Source organism: Sciurus carolinensis, chromosome 1, assembly GCF_902686445.1.
Source record: "Sciurus carolinensis chromosome 1, mSciCar1.2, whole genome shotgun sequence".
NCBI lineage: Eukaryota > Metazoa > Chordata > Mammalia > Rodentia > Sciuridae > Sciurus > Sciurus carolinensis.
Window position 1 is genome coordinate 39,739,280 of NC_062213.1, and position 26,498 is coordinate 39,765,777.

At 34.7% G+C, this 26,498-nt stretch overlaps 1 protein-coding gene across 1 annotated transcript in view; it reads left to right on the plus strand.

The window, feature by feature from the left end:
- Positions 1-26,498, plus strand: part of Stk3 (serine/threonine kinase 3) — a 315,784-nt gene that overhangs the window by 32,947 nt on the left and 256,339 nt on the right. Inside the window, 2 exon segments of the mRNA XM_047563286.1 lie at positions 16,130-16,210; positions 22,703-22,831. Coding sequence (XP_047419242.1) covers positions 16,130-16,210; positions 22,703-22,831 — 210 coding nt within the window.

Sequence of the window (26,498 nt, forward strand, 5' to 3'; positions counted from 1 at the left end):
ACCTGGCTATGTGACCCTTCCTCTGAGCAGCCACCTGGAGCCTCGTCCGCACGCCTCTTCCTCCAGGCAGCCACCCGGTGTTCTGTGTGCGCGCTTCAAGACCAAGCAACTCACTGGGCACCTCCACCTCCTCAGAACAGCCCCCCCCTGTTGTTCAGGAGGTTGCTATGAGTCCAAATAGCTCACCGCCCAGCTCTTCCTCTGGCAGCCGCCGGAGCCCCAGCGGGTTGCTCTGAAACCAAGTGTTGTGCTGAGTGGCCTCCTCTGCTAAGTTCCCAGCTGTCCGTGTTCACTGCTCCAGCGGGGAGAGGGGTATCTTGCTGCCTGGGCAGGGCAGCCTTCCCAGGCAATGTTCCCAGGGGCCCGGACCTACCTCCTGGGCCTGGGAGCCTCACCCTTCGCAGACGAGTCTCCTTAGGCTGCCTCTCCTCAGAGAATCTGCCCACAGTCCTGGAACCTTTGCTTCGCCCCTCAGCTTATCTCTGCAGCTCTTCCACCTAGGTGGACTTGGGACCAACTCAAAGCCGCCTAGGTCCTGGGACCCTGCTCTTCACCTAATCGCCTGCCTATGTGGCCCCTCCTCTGGGCAGCCGCCGAAGCCTGGCGGGTTACTCTGAAACCAAGCGCTGTGCTGAGCGGCTTCCTCTACAAAGTTCCCAGTTGTCCGTGTTTACAGCTCCAGCGGGGGGAGGGGTGTCTCGCTGGGCGACTCTACTTCACAAAGTTTCCTGCATTCCGGGGCTACCGCCCCATCTGGGACGGCTCCCTAACGGGAGGGACTCACCCAGCGGCTTTGAGTTGGTCCCAAGTCTCTCAATATCTCCTCTTTTGAGTCCTGAGTCCTGGAGCAACATGAAATGCAGCCGCCCTCTAGTCTGCCATCTTGAAACCCCCAGGAATTTTATTTTTTTAAAAGAGGAAAAAGCCTTAAATAACTTTAACTGATAAATTATATATAACCATTTTAATTATATACAAACTATTCGAAATTTATCCTGCACAAATCTTTTGTAACTTAAAATTTTTACAACCTTTTACTTGATCAAACAAAAGGCTTTTTCATCCAAAAACTTTTTACTTTTTTATTAAAATATATTTCTATGCCTAAAACCTTCTTATCTCTTAAAATTTACATTCTGAAACAATCCTTATGAAATTTTAAAAATTTAGACAAATGACTCCACTTTAATAAGATGAATTACTTTTGTTTTTATAGTACTTTAATTGAAGCCCAACTAAATATTTTTACACTCTTAGTGTACAAATCACACCTGATAGAATCTTAACTTTTTTATAAATATATTTTTTAAGTTGTAGATCGACAGTACCTTTGTTTTTTAATTTATTTTTATGTTGTGCTGAGGATTGAACCCAGGGCCTCACGTGTACTAGGCAAGCATTAAACCACTGAACTACAACCTCAGCTCAGAATCTTAACAACTTTGTTTTTAGTGAAGACACAGAAACAAAGCAAATGAAAATTAATCTCATTCATGTTATATCTAATTTACTTAGTTTTAACTGTAAAAGCCAAGATATCAAACAATCGTAGTTAACAGTGTTAGTCATCTCTTTCCTGTTGAAGAAAAATTCTAGAGGTAATGGATATTACATCTAAAACATTTTGTAATCAACACTTTATTGTCTGACCACCTAGAAAAATGTGAGTTAGTAATTTTAAAGACATCTTTATTTTTATCTATTAACTCAGTCCCAGTCATGTAAGCTAAAAAATATTTGGATCCATTTCTTATTTAAGTTTTAATTTATGAGTACTCATTTATACACCAATTTTGATGCCATGTACCTGATATATAGACATTAGCACATATGTAGACTCAACCACACAATACATAGGTGGGCACACATACACAAAACAGGAAGCAAAGATTTTGTAACTTTTTGTAAGAGGAGTCCATCACCATGTCTATATCCTTTTTAGGATTTAGTAAAAAGAACTTTTTCAATGTATTTGAGAGTTAACCCTAGAAAAATTGGCCTCTGAACAAAGACAGTGTAAAAACCTTTATAGTTGGATAAAAGAAGACTGATCAGAAAAATACATTAATTTAGGCATGCAAGATTAAATGTGAATTCACCATGAAAATATGAGCTCAAAAATACAGAATTAAGAAAAAACAAGAGGTGTAGAAAAAATTATAGAGCTGCAATAATTTAGTAAAAGATTATGTAGAACATCTTTATCAAATCAAAGTTCACTTTTAGCTTAGATGAGAGTCAGTTTTTCCATTTTTCTCTTTCTGTACTATAGCATTTAGGGAGGAATTTGTTAAGAAAGTAGTGTGGCAGAGTGCCAGAGGTAAACAAGATACCCAGGTTGAAGTGGCTTGAATTTATTTATTTATTTATTTATTTGTTTATTTATTTATTTTGGTGTTGTTGATTGAACCCAGGGCTTTTGCTTGAGAGGCAAGCACACTCTACCAACTAAGCTATATCCCCAGCCCGAAGTGGCTTGAATTTAAAAGGATAATTTTTCTCTCTTTTTTTTCTTAACTGGTTTTCTGTAAGCCTTGTAAATCTTGCAAGCTGTGTAATTTACATCTTAAATGTATGCCTAGGAGAGATAGAGATATAACAGAAACTAAGAAGCAAGCAGGGCTGTTGTTTATTAACTTTTTTTTTTTTGCAAAATTAGTCTCTTAAAATGTGGTGCTATAGTTTATGTTTTCTCTGGAGACCCGGTTGCAGTGGTGACAACATTGCTGACCTGGGTACTTATAATTTTAATTTTTTTCTGGATAGCCCCTCCTCCTCCAATTCCTGTTTACTCTGGCAGCAAGGGCTCTGGTGGGGGAGGGAGAGACACCATAAGCAGAGGACTTCTTGTTAACTGTTTATAACCCTTAATGGTGTTTTTAAGGCCAGGAATCATGTCAGAAGCTGACCACATCACACTTTCATGAGATGAGTTGAGACAGTCTCATACAAAAGACCATAAAGTAAAATAAACCACAGGTATCTTGTCTGTGTCTTCAGCTGTACCCCTAGGAGGTTTACCAAGTCTCTCCTGTGTCTCTACATTTACCACTCCCTCTTTAGGAAACCAGGGTTTAGTTTTAGTAGCAAAGTTTCAAATCTGTGACAACTGTATCTTTCTTGATTTAAGCATAATTTATTTATTTTTATTTTTAGTTGTAGATGGACACAATATTTTTGTTTTATTTATTTTTATGTGATAATGAGGATCCAACCCAGAGCCTCACTTGCCAGGCAAGTGCTCCACCGCTGAGCCCCAGCCCTAGCCCCAGCCCTTAAGCATAATCTTAAAGCAACAAAGAAATCCCTTTCTTTGGGTCATATATGTCCCATGTTTTACACATGACTGTACTATGTTCCTTACCTTTATTTAAATGACAGTATCCTAGGAGCCAACCCTTCATCTAATAATCATCAAAGAGAAGTTCCCCTGTGTCTGGTCCCTGTTCTGGTGCCAACTGCTGAGCCGTGCAAGACTGTTACCTGCAAGGGGCCTTTGGGGGATTAAGGAAAACAACCCTTTAGAGAGAAAACCAGGATCAGGTGGGAAACTGAAGTCTGATTGAGAACAGTGACCCAGAGCTGGCTTCACACAGTTATTATGTAGGTTTTATCAACAAAAGGTTGTGAGAAAGTTTCTGCACAGCCGGGATGAGACATTATGGTTATCTTGCTATGCTCAGAATCCTCTATCTGTAGGAGTCATGTCCGTGTTTAAAGGTCAGAACTGATATCTCTGGGCATTTGCCCAGAGAGACTGTGGGCCGCCATCAACATAGCAACTGAGGAATTTACACTGTGGGAATCCCAGCACAACTGCATCACAACCATGAGACTATCAGACACCTTGATCCACAGTACTGCTCCCCATAATTGCCATCTGGTTTCTGCCTCCACAGTTTCACTAAATTGCTCTTGCTATCATTACCAGTAATTTCCTTACCACTATATCTAGATACTTTTTTGGGGAGTTAATTTTATTGAGGTCGAATATACATAAAACAAATGCTCCTTTTAGTGAGCAGTAATAATTTTAAGATTTTTTTTTCTGAATCTTGAATGAGTACTTTGTTGTGTTTTATTGCTGAATAAATAGTATGCCATTGAATGAGTTTATCATAGTTTGTTTGTTCAGTTACCAGTTGGTAGACATTGGAATTTTTTGTTTTTGGTTGTTAGGAATAAGGTACTTTGAATATTTGTGTCCTTGGTGGAGATGTATTTTCATTTTTCTTGGATAAATACTACTAGTGGAATTACTGAGTTGTATAAGTATGCAGTATAACTTTAGAAGAACTGCTTACATGTCTCTAAAGTAGCTATTTACTTTTGCATTCCAACAGCAATGTATAAGAGTTCTCCTACTTCCATATCCTTGCTGTTAATTGGTACTGTTAGCCTTTAATTTCAGCCATTTTAGTATATGTATAGTGATCTTGAATCCTTGTCCAGTTTTGGTGTCAGAATAATGCTTTCATCACAAATTGAATTTAGAAATCTTCCCTTCTCTTGAATTCTTTGGAAAACTTTGAGGAGGACTGGTGTCAATTTTCCTTTAAATTTTCAATAGAATTCTCCAATGAATTCAATTGTTTTGGGGGCTTTGTTGAAAGTTTTTGATTACTGCTTCAATCTCTTTAATAATTATAGGTCTGTTCATATGATTTCTTTTTCTTTATGATTCAGTTGTGGTAGATTGTATATTTCTAGGACTTTATCCAGTTCTTCTAGATTATCTAATTTGTTGATGGATAGTTCTTAATAGTCCCTTACTGTCCTTTTTGTATCTGTGAAATCAATTGTATTATTTCCCTTTTTCATTTTTTATTATAGTTATTTGAGTTTTCTGTTTTTTTTTTTTTTTCTTTGTATTCCTAGGGGGCTGTGTGTATGTGTTTTTTAAACAATAATTAACTCTTGGTTGAATTTATATTTTTCTATTTTCTGTTTCATTCCTATCTTCTCTCATCTTTATTATTTCTTTCCCTTTTTCTAATTTGTTTAATTTATTCTTTTTACAGTGTAAAGTAAGTTTGTTTATTAAGGCATTCATTTTTTGTGTATTTACTGCTCTAACCTCTCCTCTTAGTACTGCTTTAGCGCCAGCTCATAAGCTTAGGTACGATGTTTTTCATGTTTATTTGTATTGAGATTTTTCTTGAGTCCTAGTGATTTCCTCTTTGATCCATTGGTTGTGTAAGAGTTTAAGAGTGAGTTGAATTACTTTCTAGATATTTGTGGATTTTTCTGTTTTCTTGCTGGTATTGATTTCTGGTTTCATTCCATTAAGGTCAGAGATGATACTCTGTATAATTGCAGTCTTCTTAAATTGGTTTTTGGCATAACCTGTGCTTTATCTTGGAGAATGTCCTGTGTGGTTTTTCCTTTTTCCTTTTTTTTTTTTTTTTGGTGCTGGGGAGTAAACCCAGGGCCTGTGCATGTCAGATAAAGCTCTCTCTGAGGTATATCCCTAGTCCTTTTTCCTTTTAAGACAGGGTCTTGGAGAATTGCATAAGTTGGCCTTGAATTTGGGACCCTCCTGAGTAGTTTGGATTTAGATATTTACCAGGTGCTGGCTTCCATGTGTTCTTTTTTTTTTTTTTTTTCTTTCTTTTTTAAAAATTATTTGTTCTTTTTAGTTATACATGACAGTAGAATGTATTTTGACATATACATACATGGGGTATAACTTTCCATTTTTGTGGTTGTACATGATGTGGAGTTATGCTGGTCATGTATTCATATATGAACCTAGGAAAGTTATGTCTCATTCATTCTACTGTCTTTCCTATTCCCATCTCTCTCCCTTCCCTTCATTCCCCATTGTCTGATCCAGTGAACCTCTATCCCCACCTCTGCTTATTGGCTTATTCATCCACATATCAGGGAGAATATTTGAGGTCTTTGGTTTTTTGGGGTTGGCTCATTTCACTTAGCATGATAGTCTCCAGTTCCATCCATTTACTGGCAAAAGCCATCATTTTATTATACTTTGTGGTTGAATAATATTCTGTGTGTTTATATTCATCTGTTCAAGGGCACCTAGGTTGGTTCCATAGCCTAGCTATTGTGAATTGAGCTGCTATAAACATTGATGTGGTTGTGTCACTGTAGTATGCTGAATTTAAGTCCTTTGGGTATATACCAAGGAGTGGGATAGCTGGGTCAAATGATGTTTCCTTTCCAAGTTTTCTGAGAATCTCCATACTACTTTCCATAGTGGTTGTACCAATTTGCAGTCCTTCCAGTAATGTACAAGTGTACCTCTTATCCCACATCCTCACCAACATTTATTGTTACTTATATTCTTGATAATAGTCATTCTGACTGTGGAGAGGTGAAATCTCAGTGTAGTTTTGGTTTGCATTTCTCTAATTGCTAGAGATATTTAACATATTTTCATATCTCTGTTGACCAGTTCCTTTCCCCATTCATTGACTGGGTTATTTGTTTTTCTTGGTGTTAAAGTTTTTGAGTTTTTTATATATTCTGGAGATTAATGCTCTGAGGTACAGGTGTCAAAGATTTTCTCCCATTCTGTAGGCTTTCTCTTCACATTCTTGTCTATTTCCTTTGCTGTGAAGAAACTTTTTAGTGTGAATCCATCCCATTTATTGACTCTTGATTTTACTTCTTGTGCTTTAGAAGTCTTATTAAGGATGTCAGTTCCTAAGCCCACATGATATAGATTTGGGCCTACTTTTTCTTCTGTTAGACACAGGGTCTTTGGTCTAATGCCAAGGTTCTTCATCCACTTTGAGTTGAATTTTGTACAGGGAGAGAGACAGGAGTCTAATTTCAATTTGCTACTTATGGATTTCCACTTTTCTATGACATCATTTATTGAAGAGGCTATCTTTTCTTCACTGTATGTTTTGGTGCCTTTGTCTAGTATAATTGTATTTATGTGAGTTTGACTCTCTGTCTTCTATTCTGTACCATTGGTCTTTATGTCTATAGTGGTGGTGCCAGTACCATGCTCTTTTTGTTACTGTAGCTCTTTAGTATAATTTAAGTTCTGGTATTGTGATGCCTCCTGCTTCACTTTTCTTGCCAAGGATTGCTTTGGCTATTCTGGGTCTCTTTATTATTTCAAATGAATTCATGATTGCCTTTTCTTTCTATAAAGAATGTCTTTGGGATTTTAATAGGAATTGCATTAAATTTGTATGTATAGTGTTTTGGTAGTATGGCCATATTGACAATGTTAATTCTGCCTATCCAAGAGTATGTGAGATCTTTCCATTTTCTAAGATCTTCTTTCATTTCTTTCTGTAGTGTTCTATAGTTTTCATAGTAGAGGCCTTTTACTTTAGTTAGATTGATTCCTGAGTTTTTTTTTTTTTTTTTTTTTGAAGCTCTTGTGAATGGGATAGTTTTCCAAATTTTTCTTTCATTTTTTTTTATCACTAATGTATAGGAATGCACTTGATTTATGGGTGTTAATTGTATATCTTGCTACTTTGCTGAACTCATTTATTAGTTCTAGAAGTTTTCTGGTGGAGTTTTTGAGTTTTCTAAATATATAATCATGTTGCTATCAAATAGGGATAGTTTGACTTTTTCTTTTCCTGTTTGCATCCCTTGAATTTCTTTCTTCTGTCTAATTGCTCTGGCTAGAGTTTCAAGGATGATGTTGAATAGAAGTGGTGAAAGAGGGCATCCCTGTTTTGTTCCTGTTTTTAGAGAGAATTCTTTCAATTGTTCTCCTTTTAGAATTATGTTGACCTTGAGTTTAACATACATAGTTTTTACAATATGAAGGTATATTCCTACTATCCCTAGATTTTCTAGTGTTTTGAACCTGAATGGATGCTGTAGTATGTCATGCTTTTTCTGCATCTATTGAGATAATCATGTGATCTTGTCTTTAAGTCTGTTGATGTGATGAATTATGTTTTTTGATTTCCATATGTTGAACCAGCCTTGCATCCATGGAATGAACTTCACATGATCATGGTACACTAACCTTTTAATATGATTAAAAGGTTATTTTAATTTAATTATTTTTATGCAATTTGCCAATATTTTATTAAGAATATTTGCATCTATATTCATCAGGGATATTGGTCTGAAGTTTTCTTTCCTTGATGTATCTTTTTTGGTTTTGGTGTCAGGTGATACCTTCATGGAATGTATGTCCTGGAATAATTTGAGGAGGATTGGTGTTAGTTCTTTGAAGATATGGTAGAACTTGACTGAGAATCCATCCAGTCCTGGGCTTTTCTTTTTTGGTAGGCTTTTGATGGCATCTTAATTTCATTTCTTGAAATTTCTATGTTTAAATTGTGTATGTCCTCCTAATTCAATTTCAGTAGTTCATGTGTTTGTAGAAATTTGCCAATGTCTTCAAGATTTTCTGTTTTATTAGAGTATACATTTTCAAAATAGTCTCTGATTATCATTTGAATTTCAGTAGTGTTTGTTGTGATACTTCCTTTTTCATCACAAAGTTTGGTAATTTTGAGTTTTCTCTCTCTCTTCATTAGCTTGGCTAAGGGTTTATCAATTTTATTTATTTTTTTAAAGAAACTTTTTGTTGTTTCAGTGTTTTGGATTTTTTTTTGTTTCACTTTTATTGATTTCATCTCTAATTTTAATTATTTCCTGTCTTCTGCTGCTTTTGGTGTTGATTTATTCTTCTTTTTCTAGGGTTTTGAGATGTAATGTTAGATTATTTGGTGACTGTTCTTTTAATGAACCAGCTCAAAGCAATGAACTTTTGTCTTAGAACTGTCTTCATACTATCCCAGAGATTTTGATATGTTGTGTTGCTATTCTCATTGACCTCTAAGTATTTTTAAATTTCATCCCCGATTTCTTCTGCTATCTATTGGTCATTCAATAGTGTATCAGTCTCCAGGTGTTAGCGTAGCTTCTGTTTTTTATTTTATTGTTGATTTGTAATTTTATTTCATTGATCTGATAGAACGCAAGATATTATTTCTATTTTTTGTATTTGCTAATATTTTCTTTGTGGCCTAAGGTATGGTCTGTTTTAGAGAAGGATCCTTGTGCTGCTTAGAAGAAAATATATTCAGTCATTGATGTATAAGATATTCTATGTTGTCTGTTAAATCTAAATTGTTGATTATATTTTTAGTTCTATATTTAGTTTTTTTTTTTTTTAGAGTATCTATCCAGTGGTGAGTGAGGTCTGTTAAAGTCAACTAGAATTATTGTGTCGTGGTCTATTTGATTCTTGAAATTGAGAAGGGTTTGTTTGATGTATGTAGATACTTCAGTGTTTGGGGCATGTATATTTATGATTGTTATATCTTGTTGATGTATATTATCCTTAAGCAGTATCAAATGTCCTTCTTTGTCTCTTTTAATTAATTTAGTTTTTTTAAAACAAGAAATGTTTTTTATTATTGTTATTATTTTTTAGTTGTTGTTGGACTTTAATTTATATGTGGTACTGAGAATCAAACCTAGTGCCTCACACATGCTAGGCAAGCACTCTATCACTGAGCTATAACCCCAATCCTATTAACTTTGTCTTGAAGTCCTCTTTATCTGATATGAAGCTAGAACCCTCATCTTGTTTTCGAGATTCATGTGAATGATATATTTTTTCCCATCGTTTTACCTTCAGTTTGTGGATGTCTTTCTTTTGAGGTGAATCTCTTTGAGACACCATATTGTTGGGTTTTGTGTTTTAATCTAATCTGCAAGCCTGTGTCTTTTGATTGATGAGTTTAGGTCATTCACATTAAGTGTTATTGATAAATGATTTTTATTCCCTGTCATTTTGATTCATTTCTGATTTTCAGTTTGAATTAGTTCCTCCTTATATGATTATTCTTCTAGTGTAGTTCCTCCTTTTGCTGGTTTTTACTTCTGTTTTTCATTTCTTCTTCATGGAGAACCTTCAATATGTTTTGTAGTCCAGGCTTTTTTATTGTGAGTTCTTTTAACTTTTATCCTTGTAGGTTTTTTTTCATTGTTAATTGTGAAGCTAAATTTTACTGAGTTTAGTATTCTTGGTTGGCATCATTTTCTTTCAGAACTTGGTATATATTATTCCAAGACCTCCCAGCATTGAAGGTCTGGGTTGCGAAATCAGCTGAGATCCAGCTTGGTTTCCCTCTAAATGTAACCTGTTATTTTTCTCTGGGAGAGTTTAAATTCTGTCCTTGTTCTGTATTTTATGCATTTTCATAATAATATGCCTTGGTGTGGGTGTGTTGCAATTTTGTGTATTTGGGATCCTGTAAGCCCCTTGTATTTGATTTTCCATTTTAATCTTTAGGTTTGGGAAATTTTCTGATATTATTGAAAAAATTATTCATTCCTTTGGTTTATATCTTTGTGCTTTCATCTGTTCTGATAAATCTTAAATTTGGTCTTTTCAAGGTATCCTATATGTCTTAGAAATGCTGTTCATGGTCTCTTAATATTTCTTCTCCATGGTCAACTTTATTTTCAAGTTTGTATATTTTTTATATACAAAAATATGTTGTATATGTACATATGTTGCCTGAAGCTCTATATTCTAAGTGGTCCAGTTTTCTGGTGATGCTTTCCATTGAAGTTTTAATTTGATTTATTCAGTCCTTCAATTTGAGGAATTTCCCCTTGGTTTTGTTTCAGAATCTCTCCTTATTAGTTGATCTTTCACTTCCTGCATTTTCTCTCTGATACCACACCTTACATCATCCTTTACCTTGCTGACCAGTTTAACAATTAACTTTCTAAACTTTTTCTGACATTTCTTCCACTATGGTGTCAATTGATTCTATTATTGAAGTATTTTGGTTTGTTTGGTGCAGTTTATTCCCTTGCTTTTTTATGTTGTTTGTGTGAATACCTATACAGCAGTATGCACCTGAGACAGTAGAGTTTTTACCCTGTGTACTTATAGTGTCCCTGAAGTTTTCCAGTACCTCATGGTTTAGGGGGAGGCAAATGATAGCAACAACCAATGCAAACAATATACAGCAGTAAGCCAGATAGTTCCTGCTATGATGTGTTCAATGTTGTTACAAGAAACAGAAATGATGAGTTATTGCCTATAATAAAAAACAGTAAGTTGGCAAAAGGGTTTAAAATTTCAAGTAGTAGACATGGAGAGAACAGAAGTGATTAGGTTGTAATGATTATGAATGAGGAGGAAAGAAGATAGAAGTAAAAAATTAAAGGAAGAATGTATGAATTAAAGAGTGACTGTAAATGGAGGAAAAGTGAGGAAGAGAATGAAGGGAACCAGGTGAGAGAAAAAATATATTAAGTAGAAATTTATAAAATTGACAATAAAAATAAAAAAATACATACCAAAACTGAAATATACTAAATAAATATCTTAGTCCTCAAAATATTGATCCATGAAAAATAACTGGCTTCAAATATGCTAGAAATGAGAAAAATACAAATATGAATGAGTCAATGTCCATGAACCATTAAGGTCACAGTTAAACAGAGAAAAGAAAAAAGAAAGAAACAAAAGAGAAGAAAGAAAAAATCTTGATGAAAAGTTAAAGAATTGTTTCTATGGAGGTTCAAAAGATTTTCAGGGGGCTGAGGTTGTGAACTCAGTGGTAGAGCGCTTGCTTGGCATGTGTGAGGCACTGGGTTTGATTCTCAGCACTGCATATAAAGAATTGAACAAAATAAATGTCCATCAACAACTAAAAAAAGTAGAAAAGAAAAAAGATTCTCAGCTTCTCCTGTCAGCAGTGTTGGTGGGGTTTTCTGAATGCGATGCTCCACCCTCTGGTGGATTGCTGTAGTGAGACAGTTCCTTTCACAGGCAGAACTATGGGTGGTGGGGTTTAGGCTTAGGTAGTCTCCAGGCTGTTCACTGAATGCCAGTCATTCTGGAGATTTTATATCAGAGCACCTCCAGTGCCCAGCAATTGCCAGTCCAAGATGGAAGATTGTACCCCATGGATCCCCCCTGGGTTTTCCTAGTCTGGTGGAGGAGCCAATTCTTAGTCCACCTGATAATCCCACATTAATCTCTCCCACCCCCACCCTTTCCAGTTCCCAGCCAGGCATGTCTCTCCCAGCAAGCATCTGCACTGGAGAGCTGGGTGGGTTTCCACGACCAATATTTCCCTGTATAAACCTCTCTCCATGTTTGATTATTTTTCCTGGTCACTTAGGCACACTCTATGTTGTGCAGTGTGGGTTTGCCAGGAATTGGCTCCCCCAGCTACTGGCCTCTGTGCTGCAGCTGCAAAATGTTCTTTCTGTTGTCCTCCGCATGCAGCTGGGAGAGATTCACTTTCTTTCCTGCACAAGGATATTGTGCAGTGTGACTTTCAGTTTAGTTGGGCAGTACTCTCCATACCCAAACTCTCCTCAGGCCTCCAAAAAATGCGGTTTCCTTTAATTCCCTTATCCCTCCACTTAGCTCGTGGAGGGACAGTTCTGTTTGGTGCTTCCAGCTGTGGCAGTGGCCATGACCCTGGGAATTTCTTCCATATTTTATTATTTTCAACCTTCTGAGTCACTGATCTGCTTTAAAGCAGTTTTAAGCTCCAGTAAAGGCCCCCACATTTTTTGTTCACCCAACTTGCTGAGAAGCTGTTATCTCCTTTCTTGTTTTCACACTATGGAGCAGCCAGGAAAGTGCTCTTCTCTATTCTGCCATCTTGAAACCTTTGCCCATTGTGTTCTTTTTTTTTTTTTATTTTTTATTTATTTATTTTTTTAGTTGTTGATGGACCTTTATTTATTGATTTATATGTGGTGCTGAGAATCAAACTTGGTGCCTCATGCATGCTAGGCAAGCACTCTACCACAAAGCTGTAACCCCAGCCCACTCATGTGTTCTTTAGAAGAAGTTTTGCCCTGTTTTGTGGGGGAGTTATGTTTATCTGTGTTACTCTAGGTGAGGCTTTTTTAGAGACTGATAAGACATCTAGAATCATCCCTCTTTTTGTTCTTATTTAAGTTATGTATCTTTCTGTGACAACTTAGAGTGTTCTTACTTTCCCAGTGGTGGTCAGCAGTTTATTTATAATATATCTTATTTTGTCTTATGCTTTTGTTGTTTCTGTGAGTTTATTGTTTTTATAAAATTTGAAAAATATTTGACCTGCCCGCTTCTCTCCTCCATTCATCCACCTGTCTTCCTTTTTTCCTTCCTTCCCATCCCTTCTATCCCATTCGTTTTTCCTATTTTCCTTTTTTTTTTTTTTTTTTTTTTCGTTTGGGCCTCAAACTTTTTCTTTCTTCCTGTTTTTCATAAACTTATTTTCCTCTTTGAGTGAGGCATTTTTTTTCCTGCTATATGAGCTAATCTGCTTTTAATCTTATCTAATGAATGTTTCCTTCCAGTTATCATATTTTTCCTTCCTTAATTTTTCATTTAACTTTCCCTGCTGTCTTCCATTTCCTTTAATATCTGAGAGTACCTGTGGGCCTATTCATAACATCTTTTTATAGGATATTTACCTACTAATTTCACCCTGTTGGTGAAACTGTGGGAAAAGATGCTCTTTTATGTATTATTTGTGGGAGAAAAGAATTGTTACAAACCCATTTGAGGCAACTTGCTAATATCTATCTTATCCATGAGGGAGACATTCCAAGACCTCCAGAGAATGCCTGAAATTTTACTGAACCTTATGTTTACTAGGGTTTTAAGGTATATATGTGTAAGGTTTCTTACACATATATACCTACAGTCAACTTTAATTTATAAATCAGACATAAGAAGAGAGTAACCACAATAATGAAATAGAACAATATAACAATTTACAATAATCAAAATTCTTTGAGTATGGTCTCTCAAAATATCTTTTTGTACTTCTCATCTTTTCACTTAAAGGAAGCACTTTATAGTTTTCTTTTACATGTTTCAGTTGGCAGCTAATATTGCACTTGAGGGCCATTATTAAGTAAAATAAAGGTTACTCGAATACAATGTATTTTTTTTGCTTGGTACCAAGAATTGAACCCAGGGTCCTTAACCACTGAGCCACATCCACAGCCCTTTTAAAAAATATTTTATTTAGAGACAGGGTCTCCCTGAGTTGCTTAGGACTCACTAAGTTGCTGAGGTTGTCTTCGAACTCTTGATCCTCCTACCTCAGCCTCCCAAGCTGCTGTGATTACAGTCGTGTTCCACGACTGTATGTATGTATGTATGTAAGTATGTAACTGAATACATACTTTTTCTTTTTTCCAAGTCTATGAATGTTTATTGAGTACAATAATATACAAGGCAGTATGCTCAGTGCTGGTGGTAGGTACAAAGATAATGAATCATGGTAAGTTTTTACCCTCTGGAGATAAAAACACAGTAAACAGGAAACCCCATATAAGTAGGATGGTGTTGTCATATCTCTAACAATGGTCTAGACACAGTACAGAACAGAAAAAGAATGATTCTGATCTACATAAGGAGGCACGACGAAAGCTTAATGAAACAGGTGGAATTTGACAGGTAGATAGCACTGAAAAAGACATTGCATCTGTTGGAATCTTGACTCTGCAACCAATTAATTGAGGAACCTTAGATAAGTCAATCAGCTGCTAGTGGAAAAAGGAAAACACAATATACTATAGTCTGAATGTTTCTTTCCTTAAATTCATATGTTGAAATCCTAACCCCCAAGGTGATGGTATTAGGTGATTAGATCCTGATCATCCCCATAATGCGATTAGTGCTCTTACAAAATAGTTTCCAGCAAGCTCCCTTGCCCTCTCCACCCTGTCAGGAAGCAAGAAGATGCCATTCTGTGAATCAGAAAGTACACCCTCACTAGACAACGAATCTTCTGGGCCCTTGATTTTGTACTTTCAGCCTCCAGAACTATGAGAAATAAATTTTTGTTTGAACAAATTCTTTTCTTCTGTTATCAAATGACTCTAAGTGATTAACAGGTGGGTAGCACACATAGTGTATGTATATTGGACAAAGGGATGATTCACGGCCTGGGAGTGGCAGAGTGAAATTCCTCATGCTACTGAGAGTAGTATGTCATTAAAAACTTATGAATTGATTATTTCTGGACGTTTTCATGTAACATTTGTACTTCTGGTAACTGAAGTTTTGGAAAGCAAAATGATAGGGGAGAGGGACTACTATACATACACATATTTATATAGCATACAATTAAAATATATAATGTAATCAACAGTTTTAATTACTATAAAATTATAATAGTGATTTTGAAATTATTACTTATGATTATGCTTGCATATGCTTGTCAGTAAGGTTAGTTTGTTGCATAATAATGTTTCAGTGACATACTGTATATGTCATGGCAGTCCCACAAGAGTATAACAGCTGAAAAATTTCTAATTCTTGGTGACATTGTAGACCCTGTGACCTTGTAGTACAACACATTACTCACTGTGTGTGGTGATGCTTGAGTAAACAAACTGTGGTACACTAACTGTATAAAAATGTAATAACATACAAATATGTTTGGTATACGATATTATTATTATTATTTATTTATTTTTTTGTGGTGCTGGGGATTGAACCCAGGACCTTGTGCATGTGAGGCAGGCACTTTATCAGCTGAGCTATATCCTCAGAACTACAATACTTATTAATGATAATAAATGATTTTTACCAGTTTATATATTTACTTGACTATATTTTTATCATTATTTTAGAGTGTACTTCTACTTATAAAGAAAGTTTACTATAAAACAGTATGACATATTGTACTGGTAGCAACCTCATGTCTCCTGTTGTCCATTTCTCTTGATTATATCATTTTCCAATGTTATTTTGTTCATCATGGCTCTAGTAGTAATAAGTTATACCATTTATATGTACTATATGGTCTCTGTGTGTAATAGGTTTTGCTATCTAGGTTTGTGTAAGTATACTCTATGAAGTTAGTACTGTGATGAAATTGCCTAATGTTACATTTCTCAGAATATATCCCCCTTGTTAAGTGACACATGACTCTATATTAAGTGGAAATAATAGAACAAAATAGTATGTATATTCAGAAGGGGTAGAATTAAATACATATATTCATATATTCAGGTTATTTTTGGGGATGTTGCTTGGCACATGAGAAACAGTATAGGAGACTGTTCGCTCTATAACTTTTTATATTTATTGATTTTTCAAGCCATCTGATTATATTGACTATTAAAAATAAAAAAAATTTAAAAGGTCTTAAGGAAAATATTTCTTCTTTTTTTTTCTCAGTAAGCTAAAAAAGCTAAGTGAAGACAGTTTGACTAAGCAGCCTGAAGAAGTTTTTGATGTATTAGAGAAGCTTGGAGAAGGGTAAGTATAAAAAATATGAAAGTAATGTTTAGATAATGATAGAACTGTTATAAAAACTTTATTAATCTTTCAAGTAGAGTATATTTGCTTGAATTGACAAGTAAATCTGGCAGTTAATATGGAATTTCAAAGATCAGATGGGGTTAGATCTGGTAATAGTGTCTTTCAGAGAAGTCTGTGTGTGTGTATGTGTGTGTGTGTATGAAAACTAGAAGTGTGCTATTAAGTGATTTCCAAAGGTTTATAGTTCATCTCATAGGCATGCTCATTAATAATAAACTTGAAAAATTTTGACTTTGTTAGGTAAGTGACATTGGTTCACCTTTTAGCCTAGTTAGGCCCATTTTATTTGGGAACAGGTAAATAGTAGGTATAAATTGAGTGTCTTTTTTAAAAAAATATTTTTCATTATAGATGGGCACAATACCTTTATTTTATTTATTCATTTTTATGTGGTGGTGAGGATCAAACCCAGTGTCTCATGCAGATAGACAAGCACTCTACCACTGAGCCACAACCCCAGACCATGAATTGAGTATCTTGATGAAGAAATCAGTATGTGTATGCAGAGGAATAATTAACATGGTTTCAAAATAATAGTAGAGAAACATACAGCATATTTTTTTTTTTTTTATATTGGGGAACCCAGCTGCACATTATCATTGAAGCTGCATTCCCAACTCTTTAAAAAATTAAAAAAAAAATTTAGTTGTAGATGGACACAGTACTTTTATTTCATTTATTTATTTTTATGTGGTGCTGAGGATCTAACTCAGTGCCTCACATGTTAGGTGAACACTCTACCAATGAGCCACAATCCCAGCCCTGTCTTAAAAATTTTTTTTTAAAACATTTTGAGACAGGGTCTCACTAAGTTGTTTAGAGCCTCCCTAAGTTGCTGAGATGGGCCTTGAACTTGTGATCCTCCTGCCTCAGCCTCCTGAGTTGCTCATATTATAGGCATGTGCCAACATGCCCAGCTAACATAGAGCATAGAGAAAAGTGGGGAGTAATTATTGGAATGACAAAACGTAAGAAAGCTTTCAAAACAATAAAAGGTACAAAACAGGATGAATATCAGCTTAAATTAGCAAGAACAAGGAAAAGGAAATAAAGGGAAAAATAAAATAATAAACTCAACATTTAAAATGGAAGGAATAAAATCAGGTATATATTCACTGAATGTTAACTCTCATTGTAACAGTTTGTTAAAAGGTAAACTGTTGGAAAATTAAAAATATAACACCTAGCTAGCTGTATGCTGTGAGATCCATGTAAAACAAAAAATGGAAATGAGATATTTACTATAAAAATCACTTAGGGATAAACATGAATAAAAAACAAAGTAGGAACATCAGAATTTATATTAGATGAGTAGTTGAAATTAAATGGTCTGGCATAATAGGAACTTTAGGTAATGAAATCAAGTATAATTTATAATAAAACATTTGTGTTACGTAATACAAAGCTAAAGTTATGATAGAAAAGCCATTAGTAATGTCAGGGGAATCTAATAAAAGTGTAATTGTATAGGATATTTCAGGGTTTCTCTTTCAGAATTGGACAGATATAATAGGAAAATAAGATATAGTGAGATTAAATGTTATTGTCTGTACAATGGATTATATGTATACATATATAAAGTACTTATTTGTGTATATTTGTATATATATGTACATATGCATACATGTGTGTATGTATATATATGTATATATATACATTTATAGATTGATGATATTTATCTTCACATTGCATTTCTCTTATTTTGGGGTATGTTTGTAGACTTAAAAAATGACAAATTCTATATATAGGTATTTTTCCAGGTCACATTTTTCTGATCCTAGTCTTCTACATTAGAAATAAGTAATTACAAAGCAACAGAAATCCCACTAATTGGAAATTAGGAAGTATAATCTTCCTCAAACCTATGGATTGAGGAGGATATTACAGATTATGTAGAAAACCTTGAAAAGAAGAGCACTTCATACCAGTATCTAAAGAATGCAGCAGAACTAATTAGATAAATAGCTTTAGTTTTGGGTTGGTGATTGTTGGGTCTGGAGTGCTAAGGTTCCTTCCTGGTGGTCACCATGGTGAGCCCCTCCTTTTTTCCTGAACCTTTTCATCTAAAGTACCGAAGGGAAGAAGTAAAGGATAGGGAAAAAAGCTATCCATCCACATAGTAGAAAAGCAGCTCATATTATGAGAGAGGCCCACAAACAAGGGAAAAAAATTGAAGAACGAGAAGACCTTGCACCTCAAATTGTGAAAAACTGCAGTGGTTTCAGATTTATCTGGATCCCCCCCAAAATGGTATATTCAAAGAAAGATGCTTGTGAATTAATTGATATTTAAATAAATGTAACAATGAGCTGGAGCAAATTGAGTTATATAACAGCATCAAGGACAGGCAGGGAAGGTGTCACTATTTCTGGGAAATAGTCATCAAGTAGATGATGGAATGCGAGTGACAGCAATGCGAAGGATATGGACTTGATCTCTGACATTTTAAATGCAAACAATGTGAAAACTTTTAGGGAATGGATTTATGATCTGAAGAAATTGCCAAATATTAAAATGAAAAACCTTTGTTCCAATGATGCAGATCCTAAAAGGGTCTTGAGAGGAAAACTATTTTAATTGTACACAAAGATTCAGGACAACTGGAACTAAAAGGTAAATAAAAAAACTCCACTGGCCTAATTGTCTTTACTTGAGTAGAAAATAATTTGAGAGGTTCAAGTCATACTTATTTTAGTTACAGAAAATAATTGTCTAGATACAAGAATTTTCTGTTTAACTCATGTTCTCACATACTGAGAGTTCCATTTGCAGTTTAAAGATGGTGTTATGGTGCTAATGATTCTTATTAGAAAAGAAAATTTTCATTTATGTTAAGTTGCTAAAATAGAAGCTATATTAGTCTGTTTTCAGTTATAATGAAATACCCAAGACTGGCTAAGTTATAAAGAAAAGAAGTTTTTTTTAGCTCATACTTTTGGAGGCTAAAAGTCCAAGTAGCATAGCACTGGCTCTGGTGAGGACCCCTCTTGCTACATCACTTCATAGTGGATGGCATCACAATCCACAGAGGAGGCCTTGAGAGAGAGAGAGATTGCTTGGTGAAACAGAACACCGGGGTGGGGAGGGACTGATGATGATTTCTCACTAGGCCTACCCCTCCCTCATTTCTTAACATTGCCACATTGGGAACCCAAGCTTCCAGTACATGAGCCCTTGAGGGATGTTCTTAAACTATATCCAAACCATAGCAGAAGTGATCTTCAAAAGCCATTTACTCTGAATTTTATACAGAGTTAAAAGCAGTATGTGTAGTTCAAAAAATTTAATTTTTTCTCTCATTTGAATTTAGGATTACTTTATTGCTGAAATGGGGGGAATGGACAGTAACCTGTTTTCTAAGAGGTTCCTATAGACATTTTTTGAGTTGTGATAATAGCAAAATTGTGTTTTAGTAATAATGTCACACTAATTCTTCCCTTAAATATTAAAATTTTTTCCCTTTCCTTATAAAATTGGGGAGAATTTGATAGGGAATTCATATTCACCAACATATTGTATATTGCTATTTATTATCTCCTGAGCTGGAGTTAAATGTTAGAAATGTAAGTAGTCTGTCTTTATAGTTGTGTTGACCCCATATGTAAATCTTTTCTCCTTTGACAGAGAGAATAAATGATTCAGCTTTGTTCCTTTTGATTATATATTATTTTCTCATTGTGAAAAGTGATAGGTTTCTTCTAAGAGATAGGTTAGATTGGCATATAACAATATTTCAAGAGTCATGAAAAACATGCTTGTGTTAGAATTTTGTTATTCACAGAAATTATTAAAAGCAAGTATCCTTTAGTGTGTTTTATTTATTTTTTGTACCAATGATTGAACCCAGGGGCATTCAGCCACTGAGCCAACCCCTAACCCATTTTTTTTTCATTTTATTTTTTAAATTTTGAGACAGGATGTTGCTAAGTTGCTTAACGCCTCATCAGTTTGCTGAGGTTAGCTTTGAACTTGTGATCCTCCTGCTTCAGTCTCTCGAGCTGCTGGCGTTATAGGTGTGAGCCACTGCTCCTGGCCTTTAGTGTGCTTTTTAAAGGATATGATACAAATGTATTTGAATATTTTCAAGAAAAGGAAAACAATGTTGTATGAGATTAACTAGATATCAGCTGTCTTGTCAGCAGTTTATATAAAGTTATAACTTTTTGCTTTTGAAAATTAAAAATGTATTTTATTAAAAAAACTTTAACTTTTAATTCTTTCATTACTAATGAAGAATGGCAAAAAAATAAAGGAATTCAGTGCCTGTTTTACTCATTAAGTCCCATCATTCCAGATGTGGAATACCTATAAAAACTTAAATTGAGCAACAAATGTACCACTTACAGTAATTTTTAAAATAAATTTTATGGTCTTAGGGTTCTGTTCTTGAGAGAAAGTGAATAGGTGAAGGATTAGAGCATTTGAAAATATATGTGAATGTATATTAATATATGTCAATGGACTGTATTGTATCAAATTGTATCAAATTGACACAGTGCAATCTATTGATGTAGCTACTTGATCTGCCAAAGCTTTGCCTAGACTCCAAGCAACTAAGGGTGATAATTCAAATGACTTAAGTTTTGCCCCTGAATGCCAAAGCCATCGATATTTTATTTGTCACTTTACTGTTTTCAAATCTAAGAAAGAACTAATTTAAGATTTCCATCTTTTAAGATTCTTTTCTTTGGAACTACTTCCTCCACTAAAATTATACTGGTAGCTGACGATGGTCAGGAAGAGAGAAAACCTACTCTACATATTCTGAGTACAAAGAATCTGGTATATATTTCAGAGCTGAAGCCAGTTGTTTGAACTTGGCATACAAAGGTCATAGAAACTTTTGCAAAATTTGGGAGAAGCCAACACTGAAGATCCCAGCCTGAAGTGCTGAGGCAGAAGTTTCTCAGAAGTTTTCCTGCAATCTGCTGGAATCCTAAAGAATCTTTGAGAAGCTTCCACTATCTCAGTATACAGCAGTGTGATGAATATTAGGAGCTCAACAGTAAGCCCCTGTGCATCTTATCTCTGCCAGTGCATTTGCTACACGTGTATCTGGAGAATAATGATTTCTCCTTTTTGCATTTAGCTTTCATGCATGTTCTCACTGGCAGATATTTCACTGGGACCATTCAGGGAAGGAGAGTCTGGGAAATGGAGTTCTCAACTTCTTCTTTGCAATGCTGAGGAATCCTTAGAAAGGAGTGATGGTGTTTCTTATATGATAATGGATAATCTACTACTGAATTCTATGTTAGTTTTTGAGGGAATATACATACAAATGCTTTTTGAGGGAAGTTACATATACATTCACACCCCTATCCCAAAGTGACTTTGAGTATCAAACTGAATGTGAGTACTTCAGAGGAGCTAAAGAAACAGGAAATGGGATCAATTTCATTTTATTTAAATAGTTGGTTTACTACTTGTCATTTTTTCACTTGTTTTGAAAGACTTGTATGATTCTGCATAGGTTCCTAATGTTAGGAAATAGGAAACATCCTAGGTTTTCCTGTGACTTGTTCCTTTTTCTGTTCTGTAGAAATGATGTCATGTGAAGACCATGATCTTTGGAATCAGAAAATCTTTGAATTTCGAATTTGCTAGTTACTGGTATCTAAACCTGTTTCCCCATCTTTTGATGGTGATGATATTCTTCCTCATGGTGGGAGGGATGAATTTGATAATACATGTAAAACATCTACCATAGTACCTGGTATCTACCAGTAAGAACTCAGCAAATGATAGTAGTTTTTAACCTTGTTTCCTATTTCATACTAAATTACAAATGACTTGTTCCCTCATTCTTTTTGCTTTTTAAAACACATGAATATTTAGTTAGCAAAGTTCGAGAGTTGAAGTAGAGGCTGTTTTTTAGCAAATGATCATTAAATACTGTCTCATTTACCTTGAGGGTGTGTTCTTTCTGTTGAGGAGAAAAGAGTGAAAGGAGCATTTGAGGGGACTTTAGGTTTGTAACTCTTGAGGAGAACCAGAAGGTTGAAGATTCCCTGCATCTCTTAACCTTGGTAGCGGGTTTCAGCTGCTCTTAAGTACTATGAGTAGAGGTGGGACTTGATATTCTGGGGTTTATTTTGCTTAATGCTACCCCTTTCTCCTAACTTGGGACTTTGAATGTTTTTAATCTACCTTTCATTCTTTTAATTTCCATTTGTATCTTCTTAATGCTGCATTTGAGTTGACAAACCGTAAGTCTTTTTCTTTTATTCATAAGAAAAATAGTAACTTATTTTATTAACTTGACTGTAAATTTATAACTGAAGCAATAAAGCTAATTCATTAACTTTTCTTGTTTACTTTTATTTTTTAGCATTTAAATAGTGTTTTAAGCTAGAAAACACTACAGAGACTCAGACTTTAATAGCTATGATGTTTGCTAGGAAAAAAATAACATTTTGATTTTTTTAGGTCTTATGGAAGTGTTTTTAAAGCAATACATAAGGAATCTGGTCAAGTTGTCGCAATTAAACAGGTACCTGTTGAGTCAGATCTTCAGGAAATAATCAAAGAAATTTCCATAATGCAGCAATGTGACAGGTATGAAGAAATTTTTTTTTTTGTTTATTTTCATTTTGGTGAATTTTATTAATAATGTATAATAATATGTATTTTTTTGTTACTTTTTTTCCCCTGACATCCCATTCCAAGTGAGACTGAGGAAGGTGAGGACAGCTTTGTAGGATTGTCTTTTGGATTTATAGTTCTTTGCTTGTAAAGTATAAATATTATAACCTAGAGAAACTTGTAATGAAGAAAATACTCAAGCAGTTTTCCTACTACAGGAGATGTTTATGGATGAAAAAAAAAGTTTTTGATGTTAAACAGGTCATTTAGCAGTCTGTATGATATAATCATTTTAAACTAATTAAAAATAGTCTTATTTTATGTAAGTATGATCTGTTCAAAAGTGTTTACTGAGCATCCCCTGTTGACCAGGTAATGTATAACTGGTCTAGGACAACTATATAAATAAGTAATCCTAACAGCATAGTCACAGCACTGACTGGTGCATGGGGTTTATATGAAAATAAGAAGGCAGGGCACCTTCCTTCTGCCAGGGGAGTCAGAAGTCTGGAATGCTGAGGAAGAGTTAATTTGGTGAAGTATCAAAGGGTTGAGAGAGTAAAGAGAATTATAGGTAGAGAGAAAAAACAGCTTACTGGTCTGTGCTATTTTGACAACATTTTAGAACTATTCTAGTGGGAAATATGGAGAAGAGATTGGTATGAAATGAGGGTGAATAGGTAAATGGAGCTGATGATAAAAAGGTCCTATATGGAATGTTAAGTAGTATGATTTTTATTCTATAAGGGATTTGAAGTGTGTAAATTAGACATTGTGTAGTCTGTAGTCAATTAACCAAAGAGGGATGTGTTATTCTCCTTTTATAAAAAGTTTGAAGGTAGGATTGTATAGCAACAACGAAATAATAGCTGTGTTTCAGGATGCTTTTCTGTATCTTTTATTTTTAACATATATTTATCTTTGTGTTTTTATTATCTCATGAATATAAGAGGTTTGCTCCAGACCAAACCTAGTGTCTATATTCCAGGTAGTAGAAGAAAGGAAGAAGTAGTAAAGAACTTTCCTAGAAGCCTTCAGCTTATGTCTCTGTTAGAATTGTCTCACATGATAACTTAGAACTGGTGACTTAGGGGAGTCTGGATACACTTTCACCCCCTAATCACTTAAGAGCCATATTAGTAAGATATCCATGGACTATGTTCTCTTTTAAAAATGTATAAGATCTATACAGATTGTCTCCAATTGACTATGACTTGAATTCATAATTTTTCAACTTTACATTGGTGCTAAACCAGTTCAGCACTTTGAATTTTGAATTTTTATCTTCCTAGGTTAGTGATATAGTATAGTGTTCTTGTGATTCTGAGCAGCAGTAGTTACAGTAGATTCTGAGCTACAGTTCCCAGTCAGCCATGTGACCACAAGGGGAAACAAGTGATACCCTTCAGTGTATTAGTTTATTATGTTGTTAAACTTGTTCATCCTATTTGTTCATCTTATTTGTTCAATTTTGCTTTTTTTTAGAGTATTTATTTAGATTGTTAAATATTGTTCATAAAGGCTGTGTAACTTGAAATTTAAATAATAGAAAAAAGCAATGAACCTCAGTCCCCCAGATCAAAGCATATAATTAAAAGGTATTTCTAAATCTTACTATTAATTTTGTAACTTGAGGAGAATGTGATTCCCACAGTTTGATATAGAAAAGGAAAGATTGAGTGTAGAATAGTGCTGGGTCTGTAAGTTATGCTTACTAATCACCTGGTGCTATTATTATTTTATTATTGTTAAAAACTCAGGAACTAATACTATATTTTTTAATTTTTATTTTGTTGGTGCTGGGGTTCAAATCCAGGGCCTTGTGCATCCTGAACATGCATATTAAGCTACATCCCTAGCCCCTAGTGCTACAGTTTGGAGATTTTAGTTGAATGTTGTATAGGAAAGGCAGGGTGTCAAGTATTATCTATTGTATATCTTTTCTTCTAACCTTTGTACATTTTGGAATTAGTCAACTCTTACTCATATGTTTATAATAGCATCTTATTTGTTCACTGTGCCTTTCATTTTTGCCTCCTTGCTTCCTGAACCTGGAGTGATCATTCTAAAATACAAATTGAATCAAGCCATTACCTATTTAAAACTGTTTAGTGTCTCCTTGTTACCTAGATAAATCCAATTTCCTGAGGATGGCATAAAAGTTGGTTTTGTTCTCAGACAGTGCTTTAGTCTCTTTCCTAAGTTTCTCTTTTAAGCCCTGTTTTACTTGTCTTTTTTTTTTTTTTTTTTTTTTTTTTTGTCTTTTCACTCCTATATTCCTTGAATTCAGGGATGATGTTTTATTCATTGTCCTTGGATTCTGCCCCAAAGGGATTACTCAAATACTAACAAGTATTTGCGGTTCCTGTTGGGACAGCTCAAGTAGTCTTCACATTTAAGGTTCAACAGCCAAATTTTTAATCATCCCAGAAAGCCTTTCTAATTCTTGGTGGGTTAATGGCATCATCATATATAGTTTTTATTTATTTTTAAATATGGTACTGGGGATTGAACCCAGGGTCTTGCACATGCTAGGCAAGTGCTCTGCCACTGAGTTACATCTCTAGTCCTTTTTAAAAAGGGTCTCCCTAAGTTGCCCAGTCATGCCTAGAACTTGGGATCTGTCTATTTAGTTTTTCAACAGCAAAACTGAGAATTAACTTTATTCTTTTTTTTTTTTTGATGCTAATAATGACACTAAGGCTTGTAGATAGCCCTTCTGAAATGTCTTCATTATCTTTTTTATTCCTTAAGAGAATTATATTTTCATTTCGTATGTTGAATGGATGAGTGGATATGGTATATATGAGGAGTATAGGGATGAGCATTATAGATTGAAGGAACCCTATGGAAATCAGGTCCTTATTCTCATTGTACGTGAAAACTTCTAAAGGGTAAGAGAAGTAAAGAATACAAGGGAAAGAAAACAAGAATAGAATTTTGGAACTATTCTACCACTTAACAGCAGAATGCCTTGCACATAGTGGGTACTTCTCAAATATTTGTTGAACGAAATAAATGAGACTAGTATTGATAAAAAATGATTCCTGCCTTTTAGATTCACCCTCAAATTTGTATTGTAAGTATGAAATTGTGAGGAATCAAAGATCAGTTAAAAGATCCTAAATAATGCTAAAAGGGCAAGTAGAAAATGACAAGTTTAAGCCTTATGTGTTAGCTACTAATTTCTAGCATTAATGTAGGAGGCTGAGGCAGGAGGATCACGAGTTCCAAACCAGCCTCAGCAACAGATGAATGGATAGAGAATTCAGCATACAAATTCAAACAACATGAATTGTGACAACATGAATGAACCTCTTGGATATCATTTAGCTGAAATAAACCATGCCTGGAAAGACAAATACCGTATGATCTTACTTACGTGCAGAATCTAAAAAAGGTGATTTCACAGAATTAGAGAGTGGTTACCAGGAGCTGGGATAGTTGATTAGGAGAGAGGGTAAAAAAGATGGCCAAGTGATATAAAATTTCATTGCACAGAAGGAATAAGCTCAAGATATCTACTGTACAACCTGGTGACTATATTTAATAACAATATTAACAATATTATATATTTAAGAAGGCTAGAAAAGTAGATGTTAAGAGTTCTCACCACAAAAACAATAACTGAGGTATTGCA